The 24,663-nt window shown below is 47.3% G+C and overlaps 1 protein-coding gene across 3 annotated transcripts in view; it reads left to right on the top strand.

The window, feature by feature from the left end:
• Positions 1 to 24,663, top strand: part of CTIF (cap binding complex dependent translation initiation factor) — a 147,757-nt gene that overhangs the window by 66,235 nt on the left and 56,859 nt on the right. For all 3 annotated transcript variants that reach the window (XM_032676105.1, XM_032676104.1, XM_032676103.1), the window contains one exon: positions 13,138 to 13,214. In XM_032676105.1, the coding sequence (XP_032531996.1) occupies positions 13,138 to 13,214 (77 nt within the window). The remainder of the gene's footprint in view (positions 1 to 13,137; positions 13,215 to 24,663) is intronic.

Raw genomic sequence — 24,663 nt, 5'->3', positions numbered from 1 at the left:
CCTTCAGCGTGGTGGCAAAACAGAAACCGTTTGTTGCCCGGCCCGATGAAGGGGAGGTCGGGGAAAAGGGGGAGCTAATCAGCTGGGAATCATCCCAGTTAAACGCTGCTCACCAGGGTTAAGGCCCTTATGCAGCAAATCCTTGAAATATGTGCTTAATTTTAAGTCCCCCTGACTTCAATCTGTTTACTCTTGTGCTTAACTTTAAGCATGTGCCTAAGTGCTTGGCTGGCTGTGGGCCAAGGCAAATAGTAGACTTAGGAGCAGATTCCCATAAAGTAAATGCTTTACTGGACTGAAGTTCCATGGGACAGCGTGGTGTCATAGCAGGTCTGGGGTGGAGGACGGGGACAGTGCTGCGTATTCCAGCTTGGTCAAGTTATTCAGCATTGGGTACCACAGACCTGGGGCTGTGCATCCAAACAGTGTAGTCTCTAAACAGGCACCTGAATTTCAGTATCTGTATTGCTCCACTCTGAAGACATCAGCCTCACCTGTAGCCTTCTGTACACCACAAACAGACTCTTGGAAAAATACATTTATTTTTTTTCCTCCTAATTGAGAGAAAGGAACATGTTAGTGGAGGAAAATAATCTTGATTTTATCATCAGAAAAGGAAGGAGAACAGATTTTATGACCTGACTAATAAATCTTCATAGGAATTTGTGTGGCTGCATTAACACAACAAAAAGGACTCCTGTATTAGCCCAAGCTTTTATAATGGCTTTATCTTCTTCTTTCCTGTTCCAAGCTAATTCCTGAAAGCCTTCTTTTAATCCCCCGTTTTGCTCATCCAGCCTGGACTTCTTAGAATGGCAGTGGGCTTTTTTTCTTTATATTTAATCTACAAATGACAGCGCTTAGAGCTAATAACTGCAGACGTGGCACGCACGAAAATGAAAAGCCATCATCAGAAAAGAAGATCTGTGTTTTTTGAAAACACCAGTACCAGGGGTTAAGGGAAATCTGCAGCTGGAACAAATACAGCACTCGTCTAACTTCCTCAATAACTCTGCCGGGGGAGCGGGCAGTTGCCAGACGAAGGAAGCGTGGTTAGCCATCGAGTCTTTGAATGCAGCTCCATTTCCCCCTCAAACCCATGGAATTTATATTAACCTCCAGCTTTTCTTAGCTGGTGGGAATTTTTTTTTTCTTCTCTTTTTTTTTTTTTTTTTTTTTTGCTTGAGGAAGAGCCTTGCTTTTGTTGCTTTGGTTTGCAGGAGGAGCGGAGGAGACGGTTCTGCTCCTCGTGCCGTGCTCCTGCTGGCAGAAGGCCATGGATGTTAAGTGAATAATTTCTGGCAGTGATAAGGAGAGAAAGGCTGAGGCTGCCAAGCACAGAGTCACAGACATCTGATGACTTGTTTTTGGGAAAGGCAGGCTTGAGAGATCCCGGCCTGCTGGATTGTCTCTGATACCAGCAGAGATGCACAGAGGAGGAAGGACCCCGTGTGCCTTTAGCATCTCGTGCATGGGTGTATATGAAGTGGGCAAAGAGCAATATAGGATTGAAGAATGGTTTGGATTGGAAGGGACCTTAAAGTTCATCTTTTTTCACCCCCCTGCCATGGACAGGGGTACCTTCCACTAGCCCAAGTTGCTCCAAGCCCCATCCAACCTGGCCTTGGACATTTCCAGGGATCCAGGGGCAGCCACAGCTTCTCTGGGAAACCTGTGCCAGGGCCTCACCACCCTCACAGGGAAAAATTTCTTTCTAATCTAATCTAATGTTAATCTACCCTCCTTCATCTATATGAGAATGCCAGTGAGGTTGTCTAAAACCACTTCCAGTGAGATACTTGTCTACCTAATTTAAGGCCACAGGAGAGCTTTCCAGGTGAGTGTGGAGTATCTTTTGCATCCTGGGTCTGCTGTAGGGTTCCTGTGTGACTTCAGAGCCACTGTGAAGGCATAGCACCTGTGGGATGCTTATGGATGTGGTGCTGATGGTGATGGGCTGGAGTCCTGGGCAGAGAAGGAAGCCAGCTGAATGGACACAGGAGATGTGCTGGTTGCCAAAATTACCATCTCTCTGCTAACAAGCAGTTTGATGTCCACTTCCAAGTTACTCATCACACAGGGCATCTCCAGTTTTCCTGTTGTGCCCCATTCTGCTCATTACCCATACTGGTCTTGGTGGCCACTATCTCAGACCCTCTCCAGCTTCTGTAGCTAAGCCTGTCATACAAGCCCAATCCTGCCATCTAGGAGGGCATCAAGGAGATTAGAAAGCAGTTGAAAAAGCTGTGATGAGGAGAGGCAACATGACACAAGACATCCCAGTAAGCAAGGTCTTTAGTATTGGTCACTTAACACATGAAAATATATCCAGGAGCTGTGTTGGTTTGTTGAGTTTTGATGCTGATTCTTATGGAACTGTAGAATTGTTTGGGTTGGAAAAGACTTCTAAGATCATCTCAGATCTTACTGTGAACCCATGTTTGCCAAGCCCACCACTTAACTGTGTCCCCAGGTGCCACATCTACAGGTCTTTTAAATCTCTCCAGGGATGGTGACTCCACCACTGCCCTGGGAGCCCGTGCCAGGGCTTGAAAACCTTTCCTGTGAAGAACTTTTTCCTAATATCCAATCTCGATCTAATCTTTTTTGTCCATGCTTGGTTCTGATGAAAGACCTGAAGGTGTGTCCTTGTGACCAACATGAAAGTAATGGAAGAGGCTTCACCCAACACCTGGCAGTCAGTACAAAAGTAGCTGTAACTTATGCTTTCTCTGGCAGGAAGGCTGATGTTTGAGTGATACTGTCTTTGGAATTGTCATGGTTGAGGTTCAACCTTTGCAAGATACAGGAGAACGGTCACGACCATCTTGCTGCTTGTCCCGTAGCAACTTTGGATAGGAAAGAGTTTTTCAGGACTTTTTTTTTTTTTTTTTTTTTTGGTAGTGATGCCAGATCCATTCCCAGGTGCCACGTTTGGACACTGCTGTAAAGCAGCTACAAACATGCTTTTCTTACTCGTCCTCGTTTTACCATTTCAGAGTAGCCTGTGGCTCTCAGAAGTCTGCAAAACATCAGTGAAAAATCACCAGCGTAATTAATATATGATGTGATATGATTGATAGTCTGTGGCAAGTGCATCATGTTTCCTGTGCTTTTGCCTGCGTTAAAACCCATTGCAGCAGGAGGGATCTTAGATCCTGGAAGCATAAAAGGAAAATACAGGGAGGGATCAGGTGGATGCTCAAGAAGCAGTTTCTTCTACCCGGGTACAGACTGGCAAGGAGAAAGTCAAACCCTTGTATTGCACAGCCCACAGTCCCATGAAGGAATGGGACTTTTCAGAGGGAAGAAGAAGGCTTTTATAGGATTTGCACATTGGGGTATTTTCCAAGCTGGGGTGGCTGAGACATGGGATCCTTGCTTGCTCTCTCCGGGCTGAACTAGACTAAGCAGCAACTTCAGAGAGGGGAAAAGACATCTCTTTGTGGTGTAATTCTGGGAAAAGTGCATTGGCTCTGTCTTCAGCCAACTGTGAGCAGGAATATCTGTTCTGGGAAAATGTTTCCAGCACAATACAAGGGACTTGGAGAAGGAAAGGACCATGCTTCAGCCACGGAGGTCTATGAGAATGGTCCAATAGTGGACCAAGACAGGCTGCCACCCTCATGACCCTATTCAAGTTGATGCCAAAATTCCCCTTTGCTTTGGTAGCACAGTGTATGGATCACAGTGTTATGGATATGGCAAAAAATGCTCATTTAGTTATTAACTATTGCCTGCGATCTTAGGGTGTTGAAAAAAGTTCACGCACTTGGAAGGCGTCCAACGGGGAGTGCCAAGGGCTGAGCAGTGAGACAGTTCTCCTTGTGCCTCTGGATCTACCAGATGTTGAAAGAAAAGGCAAGCCGCCTCTTGTGTGTAAAGCTGTGAAGTTGTCACTCTGTAAATAAAGGGTTTTTGTTGCCGTTGCACTGTCCCAAATCCTGGGAGCTTGCATGATCTGAAGTTCCTTCAGGCTGAAACCCCAGTCCACCCAAGAGCAGATTTTTGAAGGCCTGGTTCTGGGGCGTTGCACAGATGGACATGGAAAACACAGTATTTTGTTAACAAATAAGGGTGAAATGAAAATATATTCGGATACAGCCCTTACCACCTGCCAGGAGCGATGCTGAGGTTGGAGCACAGCTGGCCAGAGGAGGCTGTGCCAACCCTGGGGTTTACACAGAGATTCAGCAGCTTAGAGGTGACATGGGCTCTGGTCCCAAACTCCCTGAGGTCCTGTGGGGTCTGTTTGTAAGATCACCTTAAAAATTATTCGAGGAGGCCCCTGTTCTGCCTGCAGGTCTCTTCCTTGTGACACCATCCACCACGATGGAACAGTGGGGAGGTGCTGAGGGCGGATGGGGATTGAAGGAACCTCCTGCCATCTCAGCTGCCTGCTTCATCTCTACTGGAGAGCCATGGTCAAACAGCACAGCAAGCTGCACAAATGAGGGCTTGAAGGGGACAAGGTACCAGGAAAAACCAGACTGGGGAGCATGAAAAATATAGAGGAAAAGCGTATTTTAGAGAAATGTGAGGTCCCAGAGGGACCAAAATAGCTCTAGTTACAAATATTCCCATAGCAACCTCATAACACTTTTAATTCCCCGGTACAGCAGTTCCTCCCTCACCCCCAAACTAGTGCAAGCCAAGGAAAATGTAGGAAATGCTTTTCAGAGCAGAGCAGCCCTTTTTCAGGATGAACTTGGGCTACCTGGACAGACTGCAAACCAAACAGCCTGTCTTGGTCTCAAGTGATGGAGGCAGTATTTATTCCCAATAGTAGCTGAAAAAGGCTCCCTTTTCCAGGGAAAAGCAAGCCCAGGTCATCAACGCAATTTATTTTAGTGATTCTTTAAATATTCTGCATTTAAGGACTCCAAGCAATGGTGTGATTATATCTATACTTACTGGATAAATGTATTTATTTATGGATGGGATGCTTTACTGCTGACAGTACAGTTTGTTTTTAGGCCTGACCAGGGTAGAGGAAATACATACAAATAAACAATAAACCTAAACAACACTAAAATAACATCAGTTAAAACAATTAGAGTTACTTCCACTCGCAAAGTATTGTTCCCATTTTGCTATAACATGGGAAAAACTCCATTTCCTAAGTCAGCTCGTAACTGATTTGGGATTTGCGGATTCTGGTAACAAAAGGGGATTTCTTTTGTCTGTTATTTATACTCTTCCTATGGCACCATGTGTCTGCGTTGGAGTGTCTGGAGCACCCTGTCTCAATGCAGCAGTGTCTCCAGCCTGTCCCCATCTCCGTGGCTTAGCTGGGCCTTGGTGGCACTGGCTGGGCTTTTCTTTCTGCCCATCCCGGTTGTGCTGATGTGTGTACCTGTGTGCTTGCAGAGGTCGTTCCTCCTAGGAGACTTTGTCCTGGTTTTTAAAGTTTTATTATCTCTGAGTTATGTATAATTCAGGAGCTTAGGGGCCGAGAGTTAAAAATAGACCCCGGAAAACTCGCTGTGAGTAATCAGCAGAAGGCATTGAGGAAGGTTCAGGTTATGTTTCACTTGGGATGCTTTGCCTAATTATTCTAATGCTTTAATTGCATTTGCATCCTTCACCCCGCACAGGGAGTTTCATGCTGGGTTGTTCTGCCATTCTCTGAGTCTTTTGTGTCATCCCAGAGCTGGATGCAGAGGGATGAGGTGGGACAGCTTAGCTGCTACCAAGTGTTTAGTGGCATTTTCAATGCTGTCTTCCCTCTAACTGTGTGTCTGTTCTCTGCCAGGAGCCAGTAACAAACACCAAGGAGAGGTGATAGGAAAACAAGGATCTAAATTATACTTTTTTGGGTCTGGGACTGCTTGTGTAGAGTCTGTATTCATGAAAACACCATTCTGTGAGAGGGACTGTGTACACCAGCATTAACACTCAGCATTAACACTCAGCAAGTGGGAATCCAGGAGGTTGTGTCCTTGGGGTTCGGTGGGAGGGGAGAACCCTCTAGGAAATAGTGCTTGTGTTTTTAATGATAACTAAAGACTGATATTTAGCTGTGACAGTCCTGATCGCAGCCACAGCTGTCTCCTCTCTGTGCTCCCACTGCTTTTTCTGGGGTGGGGGAGAGTCTCTTTCAATGTGCTCATCACTGAGGCAGGTGTGCTGCAGCTACATGCTCAGCTTTTGCTGGCAGTCTGTGATTTATGGTGTACCCCCCAAAGATGCAGTTAATCAGGAAATCCTCCAAACCAGGACATCTCCCATGGAATGACTTAGAATCATGGAATGTCCTGAGTTGGAAGGGACCCAGAATGATCATTGAGTCCAACTCCTGGCCCTGCACAGGACGCCCCAGCAATCCCACCCTGTCCCTGAAAGCATTATCCAAATGCTCCCTTGAACTCCTCCTTGAGGAATGTTGCATGATTCGTCAGGCAAGCACATCCTACTGTCGAGGTCCCTTCTCTACCACAGGACTTGTTGGATCAGTGGTGGCAAAGCTGGGAGAGTTTTACTCATTTTCCCACTCCTGGGTGGCTGGAAGCTAATTCCTCTTTGTAACCCCTATAGTTTAATTTAACCCTGGCTCCAATGACTGAGAAGAAGGTGTCCTCAAAGGTTGAGGGACCCATGTGTGCTGTGTTGTGGGTGAGGAAGGATGGGAGAGCCACAACCATCAAGTGTTGTAAGGATTTACCTGCCCTTTATCTTGTGTGAGAAGTATTTTGTAAAATTATTTTTTCTATTCCATGGATGTTGAGCACCAACTGCTTCCTTATTCAAAAGCAACTCTTATTGTAAGCACCTTCCAGGAAAAAATGAATAGCTTGCAATTTGAAGGAACAGATTTATCACTTACATTTTAGCAGAGAGGAAATAATTTCCATGTGGCTTCCTGACACTGTTTGGTGTCCTTCCATGGCCTTCAGACCAGGTCAAGGCTTTGGTTTGTGCCTCAGCTCTCTCCTTTCAAGAGGTAAAAAATTCCCCTTGTGTGAGAGAGGAGAGTCCCCTCATGTGACAGACTAGAGCCGTGGGAATTCCTGGAAGGGGAAGAGGCAGGTGGCCTCTGAGGAGATAGCTCTGCTGGAATTGTCCACAGGACTTACAGATGTTGATATATCATTGAATCACAGAATTACAGAAAGGTTTGGTTTGGAAGGGACCTTAAAGCTCATCACTTTCCAATGCCCCTGCCACGGGCAGGGACATCTTCCACTAGAATCACCTCCACTAGAAATGCTGTTCTTGGATGGGTAGAGGTGATGGGGATGCTGCTGGTGTGGAGGTGTTATTCATGTGCAAGGGCATACCTGGGATGGTTGTACTGAATATGGGCACATTCAACCCCATAGGCACCAGGATTGTGGGACTGGCACACATATTTAACTTTGATGAAAGCTAAATGTGTCTGGAGCTCTGTGCTATCTCAGACTTTCCTGCTGTGGATAATCCATCCTATAAGCAGATGAAAGCCTTATCATGGGGTGTTGCATTTCACTGGGTTGGTTTCTGCTGATCATGTCTGGAATTACAATATATTTATCTTTTTATGCTCCCTCCAACCTTGGTATTTCTGTTGTTGCCTTTGCACAGGCAGATGGGGTGTCTTCGGGGCTGCCGTGATCCCGGCCCCACCTCACCCTTCCCACTCCCCCGGAAAATAAATCCCACCCTGAACTTTGTGTGCCATAAAACCCAGCGAAACTCCCAGCTCCTACCTCAGGCCTAATAACCTGTTTGTTCAGTTCAGGCCTTCTGCAACCATTTGTTTAAGATAAGCAAGGGCGGATGTTTCTTGAGGGCACAAAAGGCTCTTCAGATAAACCTCCTGCGGACTGATCCTGAGGAGTGGTCAGATCATTTCTCTTCCTTCTCTCATCAGCAGAATTTTTTCCCATCAGTCCAGATGTTTTTCTCAGCATTTCGTTCACACTCAGAGTTTCAGTGTTGCTCTTTCCAATTCAGGCATCTTCACCTGCTTGACCATCACAGGCTAGGAGTGTTTATGGAAGGGACTGAATAAGTTGGTGTGAGATGATGAAGACAGTTGTTTTCTGGGGTGTTTCACATCTGAAAGTCAGGATGTGTTAGACATGAAGACCATGGGGATGAAGCAATGAACCTGAACATCTGGTGGCCTCTCGAGTCTTTGTGAAACACCCACAGGTTCAGCTACCTCAGGCAACTGTTGCACTTCAGAAGTGGAGAAGGAGGGAGGGTGCAGACTGGTCCCAGATAGGACCTTCCCTTTTGTAAGGCAGTTGTTGTCAGACCCCAAAGGAGTTACTGTCATTCGCTGCCTCAGGGTGGTCACAGAAGAACCAGGGACAGAAAACCCCACACACCTCATTCCTGATTATCTCCCTGTGGCTTGGGAGCGTTCATGGATGAGAGGCTGGATGTGCCCCAGCCATGTGTGCTGGCACTGAGACCCCTGTGCCCTGGGCTGATCCCACAGCGTGGGCAGCAGAGGAGGGGGGGATTCTACTCCTCTGCCCCATAGGTGAGACCTCACCTGCAGACCTCACCTGCTGTCCAACAGCAGAAGGACGTGGAGCTGCTGGAGCAGGTCCAGAGGAGGCCACGGAGGTGCTCCAAGGGCTGGAGCCCCTCTGCTCTGGAAACAGGCTGGGAGAGCTGGGGGTGTTCAGCTGGAGAAGAGAAGGATCCAGGGAGACCTGAGAGCCCCTTCCAGTGCCTAAAGGGGCTCCAGGAGAGCTGGAGAGGGACCTGGGACAAGGGATGGAGGGACAGGGCAAGAGGAATGGCTTCCCACTGCCAGAGGGCAGGGTTAGATGGGATATTGGGAAGAAATTCCTGGCTGTGAGGGTGGTGAGGCCCTGACACATGCCGTCCAGAGAAGCTGTCGCTGCCTCATCCCTGGCAGGGATGGTGGAACTAAGTGGTCTTTAAGGTCTCTTCCAACCCAAATCATTCTAAGATTCTACCAATTTGCCATCACCAGTAAAAGAGGCAAAGCTGGTGCCTTCCTCCAACTTCTCCAGATGATGCTGCTGCAAAGGAGGCATGAGAAAAATGATAGCAATGCTCTTTCTTTTAGCAGGGTAGCACTAAAGCCAGCCATTTCCCTCCTTTGTTCCTGCCCCTCTTCCTCCTGCCACTCCCAAGCCAGTATCCTGCAGGTTGCTGGGCTGAGATATGGGGTGGGATCAGGAGAGAGATGTTGCTGGGGAGGGGCAGGTATCCATGGGGGAAGAGGTGAAGGTTCTTGGGTTGCTGCAGATTGCCAACAACATTTTGAAAGCTTTATATTTGTTCTTTCATTAAAATTTGATGTAAGTGGGGTCTGGGGCAGCAGAGAGGCAGCTGCCAGCTGCCAGCTTTCTGGATTCCCACAGGCAGGTAGATGGGGATGGAGGAAGGTAAAGCACAAAAACAGTGCACATGGGCTTCAGACCTGCTCCCTCTGTCCTCTGTTTGCAGCAATTCCAGTAGGTGACAGAGTTCCCTTGGTGTGTGCTAGCTGGCCATGTGACAGTCACCTAAGCTTGCCAAGTATCACCTTATCCAAGAGTTACTTTCCCCAGAAAATCTAACAATGTGTATGCACGTCACAACATAGCTATCTCTTGAGAACAGGCCCAGGGAGCAGAGCATTCCTGAACAACCCTTCTTTTCCAGAGCTTTTGGCCTTTCTTGCTAGAGCATGTATGTTTATGATTTAAATTGGAACGTACGTGCATTGGAAGTCTCATGGGCATCTCAGGTTCTGCTCCAAGCTTCCCACCATGTAAACCACAGAGTGTTTAGCTCCAAAGTTGAAAATTACCCATTAACAATCCTTCCTGTGACCATGGGCTGCTTGTGCTTTGCTTTTCCCACACCCCTCACTTCCAGAACAAGCAGCTCTGAAATATTGGTTTGTTACCTTCTCCAGCCACCTGCAAATAAATACCAAAACAAAACCCTTGTGGGAAAGAGACCAAGTGCGATTTTGCTGCCCACTGAGGAGTTGCAAACCTGCCTCTGAAAACCATGAGCACCTGAGTTTGATGGTGCCTGTTGCCCAGACAGGAGCAAAAACCATCCCTCTTGTGTGGGTCTTCTCATAGACCCATTGCAGAGCAGAGGGTGGTTTTCTCCCTTGTGAGACGTTTTGGAAATGTTCAGAGATTTTGGCTTCATAAGGAGTATGTCTGCTGACATATGCATTTCATGTGCATTTCAGATCCACATTGTCCTCAGTGAGCTGATTCTACTGAAGGCACTTCCACTGCTGTCCTGCACAACCCATGGTGGGGAACAGCCTCGAAACAAGAGCCAAAGCTCTCACTGTTCCTTTGAGATTCAGGCCTGTCCCCACCCACCCATCACCTTTGGTCTTCTCTGGCCACTCTGCCCTCCTTACAAGTTGCTGATATTTCCTTTTACATCAGCTCGCTGCACAAAAAAAGTCAACTTTTCTGCCTTCCAAATTTAGCTCTGTTTAGGCACCAAAATAGACAAGAGTAGGGATCGGTGACTGTTTTTTTCCAAAACATTGTCTCATGACTAGGACTGAGGAAGGGAACTGCTCAGCAGGAGAAGGGAGACGTTTGGTTTTCCTAACGGGGACACGAAGTTCTCCCGTGTTCAGGCACGGGCAGTGTCCAGGAGCACTCCTTGGATTAGGAGCTTATTCCCGTGTAATTAATTTGTCTTTCATCCCATTGGCGTCAGCTGCTGATGGGTTGAGGTCTGAGGAAGCACAAGGATTCTCTGCAAAGAGGACATGTGGGAACGTACCACTGTACATACGGTTTCTAGTTGGAAAGAGCAGAGACTTTAATGAGGGCTTCGGAAATTGGTCCTTGTGTTATGCGGAGATAGTTTCATTTTTTCAAGGTAATTGTATTTGCACGTGTGTCTGCAATGAAGCTTAAATTCTTAAAAACGCCCCAAGCTTTAGCCTCCTGTGGTAATACAGCATTAGAAACAGCCTCACTGATTATTGCACTATTTTTAGCCTCATTTCCTAAGCTATGTGACTGATGTGTTTGGGCTGTGTGTGTCTCCTCCTTCCCTTCCTTTTCTTGTTGAGTTTGGTATCCATTGGCCAATGCCAAGTAATTTTTCACAGGAACAGAGGTCTCGGTGATATTAAGCCCCTCCTGTGCATTCAGTGAAAATGAATGATTGGGAAAATAAGTGGTGAGGAAGACTCAAACCACAGCCCTCAGTAATAAAGGTTCAATATGAGCAGCCTGGTCTTGTGGAAGTTCTCCTTGCCCCTGGCAGGGGGGTTGGGACTGCATGATCTTTAACGTTCCTTCCAACCCAAACCATTCTAGGGTTCTGCGATTCTAAGCTATTATAGAATCCTAGAATATCCTGACTTGGAAGGGACCCACAAGCATCATCAGGTCCAGCTCCTGGCCCTGTACAGGGCAGTCCCAACCATCCCACCATGTGCTTCACTGCTAGACCCTTCACCATTGTCATAGCCCTCCTTTGGACGTTTTCTAATAGCTTTGTATTTTGGCTTGGTGAGTTCTGTATTGGCTTGAAGTCTTGAGGAGCAAAGGCATCCAAAGGGGAAGGCTCCAGCTGCCATGGGAGCTGTAGGGTTGCTGCAATGGCAGTTTCTCTTGGCTTTTTGCAGATGGTCAGGATGGATGGTCACAGTAAACCCTGATGGTCTTTGGCTCAGTGGTGCCTCTCAGGCCTGCATGCCTGAATTCATTGTCATCCCCAGCAACCTTTCTCCTCCAGTTACGTCTTCCACCAGAGAAACTCAAAATATTATTATCTCAGTAACCACTACAAAAATGAAACTGTAATTTTTAAAGGCTCTTCGTGCGAAGAGAGAGGGACTTTTTTTTGAAGTCGGTGTGTTATGTTGTCATGCCAATGTCACAAAGCCGCTGCTCAATGAGACACATCCCCACCCAGCCCTTGCCCTTGCCCAGGCTGCTCCCTCATGGCCCCTCATGTGTGGTGATTCACCAGCAGCGGCTGGAGGTCCAGGCCAAGATAGATTGCGATGGAAATAAAAGGAGCGACTTTTACAGGGCTTTTATTGCCAGCTGGGGAAGTACAATACTGCATAAATAAAATTCATTATGGTTATGACAGCTCTGTGGTCCCTGGAAAATAAATAACACTTTGCACTTATGCAGGGCCTTTCATCCAGGAACCTGGGAGCTCTTTGCGAGCATTAACAAAGCCTTGTCATGCCCATAGTAGGTTGGCAAATACAGCATCCCACTTATCAGATGAACATACCACGTCAGAGTCGGCACCTTCAGTGGAAAGAGGACACTGGAAAGACAGCAGCTGGAGTTACACACAGCTCTTCCACTGCCTTGTCTTAGAATCAGAATCCTAGAATGGCTTGTATTGGAAGGGACCTTAAAGATCATCTCGTTTCAACCCCCCTACCATGGGCAGGGACACCTTCCACTAGACCAGATTATTCAGAGGCCCCTCTAGTCTTACCTTGAACACTTCCAGGGACAGGGAGTCCACAGCCTCTCTGGGCAACCTGTGCCAGTGCCTCACCACCCTTATAGTAAAGAATTTCTTCCTATTATCTAATCTAAATCTATCTTCCTTCAGCTTGGTCTTGGGCACATCATTTAACACATCCTTGTCATCTCAGTTTTTTCCAGTAAGATGTATGCCACCTGTCCTTTCCACGGAGTTAACTTGTTCACGGTGGGCAGGCTCAGCAAGGTGCTCGTGTTGTGGTTGTTCCCTTCCTAACAGCACGAGAGCGCAGACCTGCCAGCTGTGTCCTCAAAAGGGTACTGAGACACACATTTTTACAGCTGGGTTTTGGATAAATATACAAAGGAAACAGCCTGGGGAAAGTGGGTGGCTTGGGTGGACCAGAGTTGTGTGTAAAGTAGGTGAATTCCCTGTCGATGGTGTATACTTGGATTTGTACAGACATGATCCAGTTATTTGCCCCGTGTGGTTTCTCCCACGCAGAAACTGCAGGTAACTTCATTCCCTGCTCTTTGAGGGCCCTGAGAGGGTACAACAAGTCTGGGTTTTCCAGACCCGCTTTTGTATGGGCTGGGATGTTGTAAGGGTGTTTGGATGGGAACCGTTCCTTTTACCACGCTCACATGTGGGTGCACAGCTCTGCCCCACTCTGACCCCTTCCGTGCCGATGCCTCCTGTCTCTTGGGGCTGATTGCTGCTTTTCCCTCTGTTTTGCAGGGTTACCATCCGTTGCCTCATGAAGCTGAAATCGCACACACCAAAAAGCTGTTCAGAAGGAGGAGAAACGACCGGAGGTAGGTGAAACCTCTTTCATGTTTTTTTTAATCTTTTCTTCCTCGCGCACCTTCCTCCACTGTCTCATGGACTGTCTTGAGACAGGGCTGCTGTTGAGCGCTGGATTAATGTATAAACCCTTATTTGAGCACTGATATCCTGAAAATACAGTCTGTCCATCCCTCTGGTTTGTGTTTTAAATCTGGAATATGTCCTATATTGCTCCAGGAGTATCTTGAGGGCCTTCTCTTCCCCTTGTAATTACTCCAACATAGGCAGATTTCCTCACTTGTAAGAGGCATCTGGCAAGTTATTATCTGTTAAAGCTTGAGTCCTGGGGCTTTGCTTTCTCTTTTTTCTATTGAAAAGCAAAATTTGTTGACTTTCAGGGTCACCTGAAAAGTGGGGGTATGGTTTGGTTAAGAGGGGATTGCAGTGAGCCTCACGTGTCTGTCTGTGGGAAGGAGGGGATGTACTAAACAGGCAGCTGAATTCCTTTGGCACTGGTGATTTCAATCCATTGAGTTAACTTAATAGGGTCCATTGGATATTTAATTGTGTAAAATGCATATTTAATTATTTGAGGGCATCTAGAGTCCTTGATATGCATCGTGACTATGGTTAAATGTGAAAATAAGCAAGGAATGAGGGAGGTAGTTACTACATGTAGCTTTATTTCTGCTGACTTTTTCTGCCATGGCTGAGACAACACATCCAGGGTAATAAAGCATTTCTAAAACCAGGAGTTTGTTTGCAAGGTGATTCAACAGGAGGAAAAGTGGCCAACGTTTTCTCTGAGGATGAAATCTGTACCTGAGCTGTCACAAGGGAGGATTTTCGGTGATGTCCTACAGATACCTAATAGCAGTTGGAGTGTGTCCTCAGATCACCCCATGGCTTCTCGGAGCAGCCATGGTGCAGTTAACCCTATGCATGGTTTGTTTTTTCCAAATTTTACCAAGTGACCAATAAAAACAGCTGAATAGAGTTTTCTTAGGCATACTAGAAACATTCCTCTGTGGGGCAGGGAGGTTCACAAGCAGCAAACTGTTTTTCCTCTTCTCTTTGGGGCCCCTTCCTTTCTTCTTGTACGCAATTTAAAAGACAGTTTAGTCTTGTGATTTAGGGGGGGAGTGGGAAAGGTCTCATTTCATCTGGGTGGCAGCCCTGTGATCACCAAAACGTGGTTAAAATCAAGCTGAAGTCTGCTGTGTTGCGAGAGTGGGTTTACTTGAAGCACTAGGCTGAGCTCCCTGAAAATCACAGTGGAGGTTGGAGCATCCTGATCCCATCTCACCTCACTAGGTGGGTCTTCCTCTGCCATCCAAAGAGTGCATGATGCTTTGGGAGAGGAGACCTTCAGAGCCACGTGGTCTGCTGCCTGAAGTCCCATGACCAAAGCTGCAAGGAACATGGAACTGCGTGTTGGTTCTTCCCTCCCATCTAAAAAAACCAGCCACTTGGAGGGATCACTCCAGGTGTGCACTTTTTCTTTCTGGTCCCTTCAGATAAACCATCAGCAGACAAAAGCATTCAGCCCCTCAGGGCCTCCCTGCCTCTTACACAGATGGCAATGAGGGATAGCAAAAGAAACTGCCTTTGGCTGGGGTTGGAAGATCATGGGGTGAGATACAACCCAGACCGGGTAGCACTGGGATAATATCCCGGGATGAGAGGAAAAAAGCCTTAAAACCCGACTAATCCAGCATCATTCTGGAGGAGACCTGGGGTCATTTCAGCCCTAAGCAGTCACAAATGAAATGAAATGGAAAGAACATGCAGTCCTGCAGGAGTAGTCAGTGCTTAGACAGAAAAACATATTTATTTTAATTCCAAAATGGTAAGAAGCCTGTGTAGAGGAAGCCATAGTGAAAAAGCAGTCTTTTAAATAATTATTTGAAAGGATAAGGTATGATCCCTTCCCCTAGACTTCAGCTTGGAACCTCAGCAGTCTCATTCTCACCATGACACGTGGTTTGATGCTGGGGGTTTTCAGGGTCCCCTTGTCTCTGAGGTGCATTTGGGACTAGGAGTCCTTCTAGTGTCACTTGAGTTGCCTCAGAGAGGACTTGCTCCTTAAAATTGATTTCTAGAAGTAGGTTAGGTCTCAGAATGGTCATTTTATGTGAAAAACAGAATAGAAATAGGGGATGGTAAAGACTAGGAATAGAGGGACAGAAAAAAAGGGAATAGGAAAAAAACCAGACTGTATTGGAGCACAAACAGACTACAAAGCTGTTCACACTTCATTGCAATGCTATTATCTTAATGTCTGAGGTGTCATTCTCAGTAGGGGGCAAGGAGCAGGAGGAAAAGCTTAATTTCTGATCTGCTGGAGCCATACAGGTGGCATAAAAATCCCTCAGGGTGAGATGTTATGGCAGGAAAAACAGCCAGGAGACACAGGCTTTCTGTTTTAAATCTTACCTGGATATGGAGGCACTCAAAATTGCAAGATTGTGGGTTGGGCGTCAGAGGCAGTGAGGCTTGGGAGAGGCTGAGCAGGGCCATTTGGTGGTGGATGGGTTGGGAGGGGGTTTAGGAAGCAGCTTGGGATGCCTGGACCTAAGGGAAGAAAATCTGGTTTCTTAGGAAGGAGGAGAAGGTACCTTAGAAGGCACCTTCTTAGAAATGAGAGCAGCCAAGGGCAGGAGTGGGGTTGACTTGCAATGGATTTGCAAGAAGAGGTTGTCCTGCTAAATTGATGAAAAGCAAGTGTGGCCTCACTCAAAGTCCTGGCCACACCTGGGGCTGGTTTTCATCAGGCAGCTTTTCCCCTTCTCCTGAATGTGGTGAGCACCCCAGACCCCACCAGCAATGCCTTTATGTGATGCAAGGGCTCTCCCTGCCCAGGACTTGTGTCATCCAAGGCTGACAAATCCCAAGTGATGGATGCCATGGTTGGGCTCCTTCTATGAGCAGGAGTCACACTTACAAGTGTCCATCCAGCTTCGGGTTGAGGTGTCAACCCCCAGTTTGACCTCTGCTCAGCACACAGGTCCAGCTGGCCTTGCCTGGTTGTAGCTGACTTTCGAGTTGCCTGGATCTTTACATAAAACAGCTATTATAAAAAAAGCTGATAAAGCACATTAGTACCCAGAAATCTGTCTGGTTTTTTCCAACTGGTCTTATAAATGACACCAATTCCCTCCCAGAGCATGTGTGGGCTTCTCACTCCTCTGGCAGTGACATTCAGAAGGGGACATGTCTTGGACCAGTGAAACACCTTTTGTTCCTCATGCTGATGTCCGGCCCTGCTATAAATAACCCCTGTCCCTGCTTCCTTCACGTCACCTTTCCTCGGGAAATGCTGTCACTGCGTTGTGGAGGAGCACAGCTCACTTACCCTGAGGTCTCTATCATGCACCTTTCCCTCCCCTAGGGAGAAGCAACCCTATGGACATGCAGCCATAGCTCACTCCTTGCATATGTGCTGTTTTTACCTTCCACAAGTCATTTTTTCCCAGAGAAGCTGTGGATGCTGCATCCCTGGAAGTGTTCCAGGCCAGGTTGGATAGAGCCCTTGAGTAACCTGGTCTGGTCAAGGTGTCCCTGCTTATGGCAGGGGATGGAACTGGATGGTCTTAAAGGTCCCTTCCAACCCAAACCAAACCAATCTGGGATTCTGTGATTTTTCCCTGGATGCATACCTCATTTGTTGCATAAGACAGGGATGAAGAGGGAATTAGGTGTTATTTAAAAAACCTGGATGCATTTTCCATGACAGCAATCGACATCAGAGCCCCATCTGACAGAGGGTTTGGTTGCACAGGGCGTTGTAAAAGCTTACAGGAGGTGGTGAGGTCCTTGCTGCAAAGAGCTTATAATCAGGGCAGGAAACGAGGGAGAGGTGCTGCCCTCCCCACCTCTCCTGGCAGAAATCCCACACCTGGTGTGTTCTCTGTTGGCTTAGAGTCACGAGGTGTGACTGCCATCTCCTGATGAGGGTGATGGAGGGCATCACCACTTGCTGGGATCATGGAAGGAGAGCAGCAGGGGGAAGTTTTTTCATACATGTCCAAAGGCAGCAAAGGCCACTTGGTTTGACCTCCCATAGTGACCACCTCTAGGGAAGGAGGGAGTTTTCCTGAGTGGTGGTAGGATGTCTCCTGCAAGAAAAAAGTAAGCTGGGATATGGGGCACAACAGACCCATTTCTCAGGTCCTCTCCTCTGACCTTTCCCAGCCCAACGCCTCCCTGCTATCAGAGCACACAAGATGTGCTGGGATGTGGTCTCCTTGGGCCACTTAGGGCTTAGTTTGGCTCCTTATTGTTCAAAAAGTTCCCAAAGCCACCATTTCTTAAGCATCCGTTGAAGCATTGCAAGTCAACTTTGTGTTGTACAGGGCTCCTTCAGTTCCCATGACGTCCTGGTATGATGTGTTTTGGGATGGAGGGTCCAACTGGGTGAATCCTTTGGCCTGGAAATGCGCAAACAGAGGCTTGCACCAGCCTTATAGGAATGATAAAAAACATTGCTCAACTTAGATAGGATTTGCAGGGAATACATGGAGTTGCAACAGGTTAAGACAGGTGAGTTTGTACCTACATCTTGGTCTTCTGATTGAAGGTAGTGAAATGGTTCTGTGTCACCTGTGAAAGGGAGACAGTTTTTCTGAGGACCAGGAAAAGGTTGCTAGGGAAGTCCTAAAGAGTTTGTGCCGTCATAATCACATCTTGTGGGACTCAAAAGTCAAATCAGGCTGAATACCTTACAAAGAGGAGATCCTTGGGTGTGCCTACATACTGGCTGCTACCTCACAGGGCTCTTGGTGGTTGATGTCTATGGACAAGGACAGGAAAGGTTGGCAGAGGGAAGCACAGGATCTGTGAAAGGATGGAGTAAAAGCCTAAGAGTTAATCAATTCCCTCTCTGCAAAAGGCATCTGAATTCCTCTTTTCAGTAAAAAAAGTGGGAGTCCCTTGTGCTTCTTCTGTGTAGCTGGTGTGTCTGCAGGCTTTGGGGTGATTAGAGCCAATGAGGGGCTGCTCTGCCTATCCCAGCCAGACAGGTCATGCTGGGGACTGTGACCACCTCAGGTAAAGGACTGTGACTTCGTCACCCTTAACTGTGACTGAGTTTCGTGTCATCTCCTCCTTCTCCTGTTGGATGGGATTTTAAGAGGAGTGTTTCTTCACCTGGGAAATCCATCCTTCATAAAGCGCTTGCCTGGGGAGCTGGAGCAGAAGTCTGTGTGGGTTCTCCTGGCTGATGTATGGGGAGAGGGGTTGGGAGCAAAGAGGCTTATGAGCTCTCCCCATCTCCCTTCAGTGTGTGCCAAATACTTATAGCTTTCGACCACAGGATTACAGAAATGTCCCCAGGTTTCCTCTTGCATTGACTGAATTTATTTACTTCCTACCGTCAACTTGGCTTTACACTTAAACGATCAGGAAAAAACAGTCTGTATTACTGTTTTTTGTGTGTGTGTTACTTTCTGGACTTAATTAGATTCAGAGCTGGGGGAGGCAGAAATATCCTCCTTCCCCGGAGAGCCCCGGGTGGCAGCCAGGGACGGTTTCCTCTTCCTGAAGCAGGAGGGTTGTGTAAGCACCGCTGACCCTCCTGCTCACGCCCACGCCGAAAACTGGGTTATCTGGGGTGAGCACATGGGGTGGGCATCCCTGTCCTGACTGCCCAGTCAGAGTCTGAGCTGCTGAGAAACCTCCTGGGGCTCATCCCAGCCAAGCCATGTGGCCCTGGCCTGGGTCTTACACGGAGGTGAGTGTGGTCCTGCACAGGGACAGCCCAAAGGACGGTCGTGGCAGGCTCGGGGCCAGGCAGGGAACGTCCCATATCCGTTGGCGGCTCCACTGAGGAGTGTAGGCAAGCTGTGATATATTTCTTTTCCCATTATATTTAATTTTACAGACCCTCAGGGACACTCAACCACCTACAGTGATTAGTTCGACTGATTAAGCTGCTTTTCCTCTTGTGGCAAACTCCTTTTGTGAAGGGTTTTCAATAGCCATGCTGCTCGGGACATTGTTCCTGTACAATTTCCTTTCAAAACACCATAAAGGGCATTCTACCACTTCACCCTGTTGTAAAACATCACAGGAATCAGCTTGGCCCAGCTTGCTCCTTCGAGGGCAAGATCCCTCATTCAGGGAGAAGATACAGGGTCAGGTGGGAGCTGCAGCACCACATAACGCTGGAGGGAGGTGGAGCCATGAGCAAGGGGGATTTAAGATGAAATGAGATAGAAAGCAAAAGTTCGCTGCATTTTTTCTTTTTTTTACTTTATGTTTGTTAGTATGAGGATCCAGAGTCACCCAGGGAAGTGAAGGATAAATAAACTTGAAGGCTCAGAGAAGGAAATGCTGCTGAGGCTGAGGATACTCTCAAGGTACCCAAGGGGTGAAAGGTGCAGGGGGAGAAGGGCTGTTTCTGTTGAAGAAACATGCTGCTGTGAGCATCAAGCAGATAAAACAGGCCATTTAATTGAGACTGGAAGTCAGAGGAAGATCTACCTTGATTGCCACCAAGGGAGAAACAGAGGTAGGGAATTGAAGGGAGTTGCAGTGACACGAAGTCCTTCCTCCCTGTGTTTGTAGTTACTCACATACCCTCTCATGAGGCTATTGCGTAGGTCTGTATGAAGACCTGGTGTCATTTGGATCTGATTAGTCCATCAGCTGCTCTTTGGTTAAGGTGATGATGGAGCAGGGCAGAGATGGCATCAGGAGGGGTCAAGCAGGAGCCTTTCCGACCCGCAGAGCCGCGCTGGCCAGACGTGCTGGCATCGCCCTGCCCTGCTGCCCTTCCTTCCAGGCGTCGAGGAGAAGGCTCTGCCAGGGGTCACAGCACTGGGACTGCACTCCTGGGAGGCGGTTGTTCAGAACAAAGCCTGCACCAGGCTCCCCATTGAAGGAGCAGTCCTCAAATAATAAAAAGCCACCTCCTGACACCCCGTGGGCATGTGGCTGGAGTGACTCAGCCACAGGTGGAGCTGCTGGGTAGCACTGCAGCTTCTCGACAAGAGGGACCTCTTGGAGGTGAGGTCTGGAGGTTCTTTGGCTCCGTCAGCACCTTCTGCTGCCTTTGCACTGTGGCTCAGTAAACAGGACACAGCATGGCAAGGGATAATGACTTTAAACTGACAGAGGGCAGGTTTAAATTAGGCATTATGAAGAAATTCCTGGCTGTGAGGGTGATGAGGCCCTTGCACAGGTTGCCCAGAGAAGCTGTGGCCGCCCCATCCCTGGAAGTGTTGAAGGCTAGGTTGGACGGGGCTTGGAGCAACCTGGTCTAGTGGAAGGTGTTCCTTCCCATGGCAGGAGGGTTGGAACAGGCAGTCCAAGGGAAGCACCAGTAGCAGTGAGGTGGAGCAGTTGGTATTTATCATTCATTGGGGAGCTTGTTTTGCCTGTCACCCGTGTCTCAAGCTGTGGTGGGGTGAATAGAGGTTTTCCACCCAGCTGCTCTTGTTTCTGCCAGTGTGCAGAAAGCACTAAGCCCTTACAGACTTGAGGGTGTCAGTGAAAATATGCCCAGCCATGAGTCACCCCCAAAGGCAGATGGTTGCAGCTCCAATCCCGCTGGCAAAACACACCATGGAAGGCGATGACGTGTTTACAGCTCCTTTCTTGATGCTAGCAACAGCTAAAAGGATTTTACATTTCATGTCATGCAGGGAAAAGGTACTTCTGTAAACATCAGAGACCTCTGTGGCTCAACGCTAATGTAAAGAGAGAGAGATAAACTTTTGTGAGTTCAACAGGACATGCTCCACATGAGCAGGACTTGAGGACATGCATGTCTATTACCATTCTCCATATATGCTCGGTCTTCCTTGTGTGCCCAGCTAAAGACATGGTGCAGAAGGGTTAAAACATACTCATCTAAGCAAATTTAATCCTTTCCTTTCATTGTTCCTTTCTTTTTAATGCCAGGAGGCAGTGGCAGGAGCAAGCTGGGTGCGTTTCCCAGCTGCAGGGTTGCCACCTCTCTATTGAGAGTGGCTTTGTCATTACATAAAAACTCTGCAACACAAGACTTTTTATTCCCTATTTTTTCACAATCTTGGTGACCTCAGTGACCCCTGTCCTGCAGACTAAATTTAACCTGAATTGCCAAGCTGCCAGTAGACTTTATGGCATCAGGAGGCTTTTGCAGGTTGTTTTTCTCCATCTCTGCAGCTGATTGAAAGACTTTATGTACCACCGGCAAAACATGTTACTGTTATGAAACCTCAATAGAAACGTAATGGCCTGCTGGATAATCCCAGGGTCTTATGATGTTGCTTCACAAAAAGCAAAATAATTGGTCCAGCAAAAAAATCCAGGAGAACTTCAGTGTTCCCTTGTGGAGGGATACCTGATTTTGTCAGAACTCTGTATTTTTAGGTAACTTGTTCCTGTGTGGCACCGGGGGCTGATCTGGAGGTCAGTGAGTTGTTGTCATCAACGTCTCCTCACAAGTGTCCAAGGCCAGGTTGGACGGGTCTCGGAGCAACCAGGCCTAGTGGAAGGTGTCCCTGCCCGTGGCAGGGGGTTTGCAACAAGATGATCTTGAAGGTCCCTTCCAACCCAAAACATCATAGAATTCTGTGATTTTTGTGAGCATTAGGGAATGGGGAACAGGAGCTCATATTGCCTGACAACTAGAGGAGGTTAGGAGAGCAACCTACTCTTAAGTCACAGGCTTTGGGGGGGAACATGGGAGACCTCATTTCAGCTCTCACCTTTATCAAGGACTGCTGGGCTTCACCTCCATGATCACAGTTGCTATATCAGGTGCCCTAGCACATCTTGAAATCCATGTAAGGAGCTGGCAAACACCAGACCTCTTGAAACCAGCACCAGAATGGGCCAGAAGCCAAACGAGATGCTATAAAGTATCTTCAGTGTCACTACCATCTCGATCCTACCACGTGTCCATAGCTATGTTGACCATATATGGACTGGAGGCCAAAGTTCCTGTTATGCTCAGAGGGGATGTGTTCAGTGAAGTTTGGAGGATGCTTCACCCCCACATTAGTCTGACCATCTTATAGAGAACAGATTTCCTTGCTTTATTTTGCCTTCCCATGTTGACCAGAACCAAGGAAGTCTGAAAAACAAAGAGCTGTGGGAGGAGTTGAGCCAAACCACCTCACACTGGAGGAAACGCCGGGACAGGGATTTCTTTCTGGGCTCTCTTCAGCAGGAGCAAAAACTTCAGACTGGGGATTCTGATCTCAACTGATATTGAGACCTTCATTACAAGGGCATGTAGTGACAGGACAAGGGGGAATGGCTTCACACTGACAGAGGGCAGGGTTAGATTAGATATTAGAAATTCTTGGCTGTGAGGGTGGGAGGCCCTGGCACAGGTTGCCCAGAGAGGTTGTGGACTCCCCAACTCTGGAATTGTTCAAGGCCTGGTTGAACGGGGCTTGGAGCAACCTGGTCTAGTGGAAGGTGTTCCTGCCTGTGGTAGGAGATAGAAACAAGTGATATTTAAAGATGCCTTCCAACACAAACCGTTCAATCATTCTACAATTCCATGATCCCATTCTCTCCTGTCTCTTGAAGGGGAAAACCCTTCTCAGCCAAGGAAAGCAAGGGTATCTACCTAGACATTTTCATGCTCACAGAGAGTACTGTCTTGGTACTTCTTGAGAAGCTTTAGGGCAGCAGTCTCCACTTCAGACATTGCCATGCCATTCTGGTGCCTGTAGAAAATGTGCTTGTGTTTGTACCTGGGAGACACCCGTGGCTGATGAGATCCCTCACCCCTGCTTAGCTGAACCCCTTTCTGAGGCTGCCAGAACAAGCCCCTCTTACCTATCCCCTGGGGAGGCTGACCCCAACAAGGTCTAACAGCCAAGCTGGCTGGGTGCTGCTGATGAACAGGAGTTAGCACCAGTCACTGGTGTTTCAGCAGCCTGGTTGAGGTGTGTAGTAGCCTCTTTTTGCCCTTGTTTTTTCATAAACAGCTGTCAACAGAAGTGTTGTCATCACAAGTGGAAGGGTTTAGCCCTGAGCCCCTTAAAGTCTACTAATATTTTCATTCCAGTTAACAATTTGCACCTTCTAGAAGGTTTCTTCCAGAAGAGAGCTGGTGGGTGGATGTCCAGTTGATGCATCTGATACATCCTAAGGCAGGAACTGGCTGAACTGGAGGGGTCTGAGGAGATGATGGTATCAGGAGGTGCGTGATTGCAATGCTTTTGGCCCTTCCATTCAGAGAGAACATGAACTGACCCAAACCCTTGGGATTTAGTGGGATTTTGGCAATGTGGTTGATGAGCTGTACTCAGCCGTGCCTAAGCTGTATTGTGGATGTATATGTGCATAAATATTTATGCCTTGATGTGTTGTTGGCACATGGAGGATCATGGGAGGATCAAGACTGGACCCTAAAGTACTGTGGCTTGTAGTCCTATGAATTTTATTCTAGCTTATTCTAGTGTATTTAAAGGACACTATTACTTTAGTTTATCTGAAAATCTTCTCATCTGCATTCACTATTATCTAATTCTGAGTTCTCAGGCATAATCTTCTTGTCCACTGTTTCATGTCTTATCAAAAAAAAATGGTTTTACCTCTTGTTTACCTTCCTTAATCTTTGACTGTATGCTTAAAGATGCAGATATACACACATGTGATACCAGGATATACACACATATAACCAATCTGTCCTGACATCTTGTCTCAAAAAACGTTTTCTCAAGGGGACTTCACGAAAGGAAATCTCCACACGTCTTCCCACAAACATCCCATTGGCAAGTCAAGAGGCTGGGGTCACCTTCACGTGCATCCTCTTCAAGCCAGGTAGTTTTTGTGCTGGAAAGATTGTTAAGGGAATCCCAGCTCCATCACTCAGGAGCACACCATGCAAGGCATTTATTTGAAAGGTCTCTACAAGAAGCTGACAGCCCTCATTCACGCAATTTTCATGCTGTCTTGGAGGGGTTGCACTGTTTCCAGAGCCACTCCCTTGCCAATCTATTCATGGTCAGCACTAGGGCTACTTTCACAAATAAAAATAGTCACAGGGACGGCCCTCACCCTGGACTCAAGGATTGCAAGTTATTTTGGGTGAAGGCAAAGGTGAACGTGTTTTACGGCTGGCATGAGCGTGTCGGTTTTAAGGCTGTGAAATTTTGGAAGAGCCTTAGAAACCCATTCTCAGAGGTCAACAGGACAAAGCTCTCCTGCTGAGAGAGTGAATAGCAATGAGTTCATAATTACAGAGTATAGTAGCAACACGTTTGCTTTTTCACCGTTTTAATTGAGGTTTTTCAGAAAGGAAGAGAACTTAAAACAATACAGAAATGTCTTTTGTTCTTTCAGGGCCATTTACTGAGGGCTTTGCAGTGAGAGGAGAGGATGTTTATTAAAGAAAGCAACAATATTAAGACATTATTTTAGGGCCAAAGGGCCATTTCTAACTGGAACAAAACGAAATGTTTGACATAGACTGGATACTACTGACAATTAGCATTTAGCTAAATGGTTTGCAGTGTATTTACTGAACTT

Source organism: Chiroxiphia lanceolata, chromosome Z (assembly GCF_009829145.1).
Source record: "Chiroxiphia lanceolata isolate bChiLan1 chromosome Z, bChiLan1.pri, whole genome shotgun sequence".
NCBI classification, from domain to species: Eukaryota; Metazoa; Chordata; class Aves; order Passeriformes; family Pipridae; genus Chiroxiphia; species Chiroxiphia lanceolata.
Note: the sequence above shows the minus strand (reverse complement) of the source record. Positions and strands in the feature narration are given on the sequence as shown.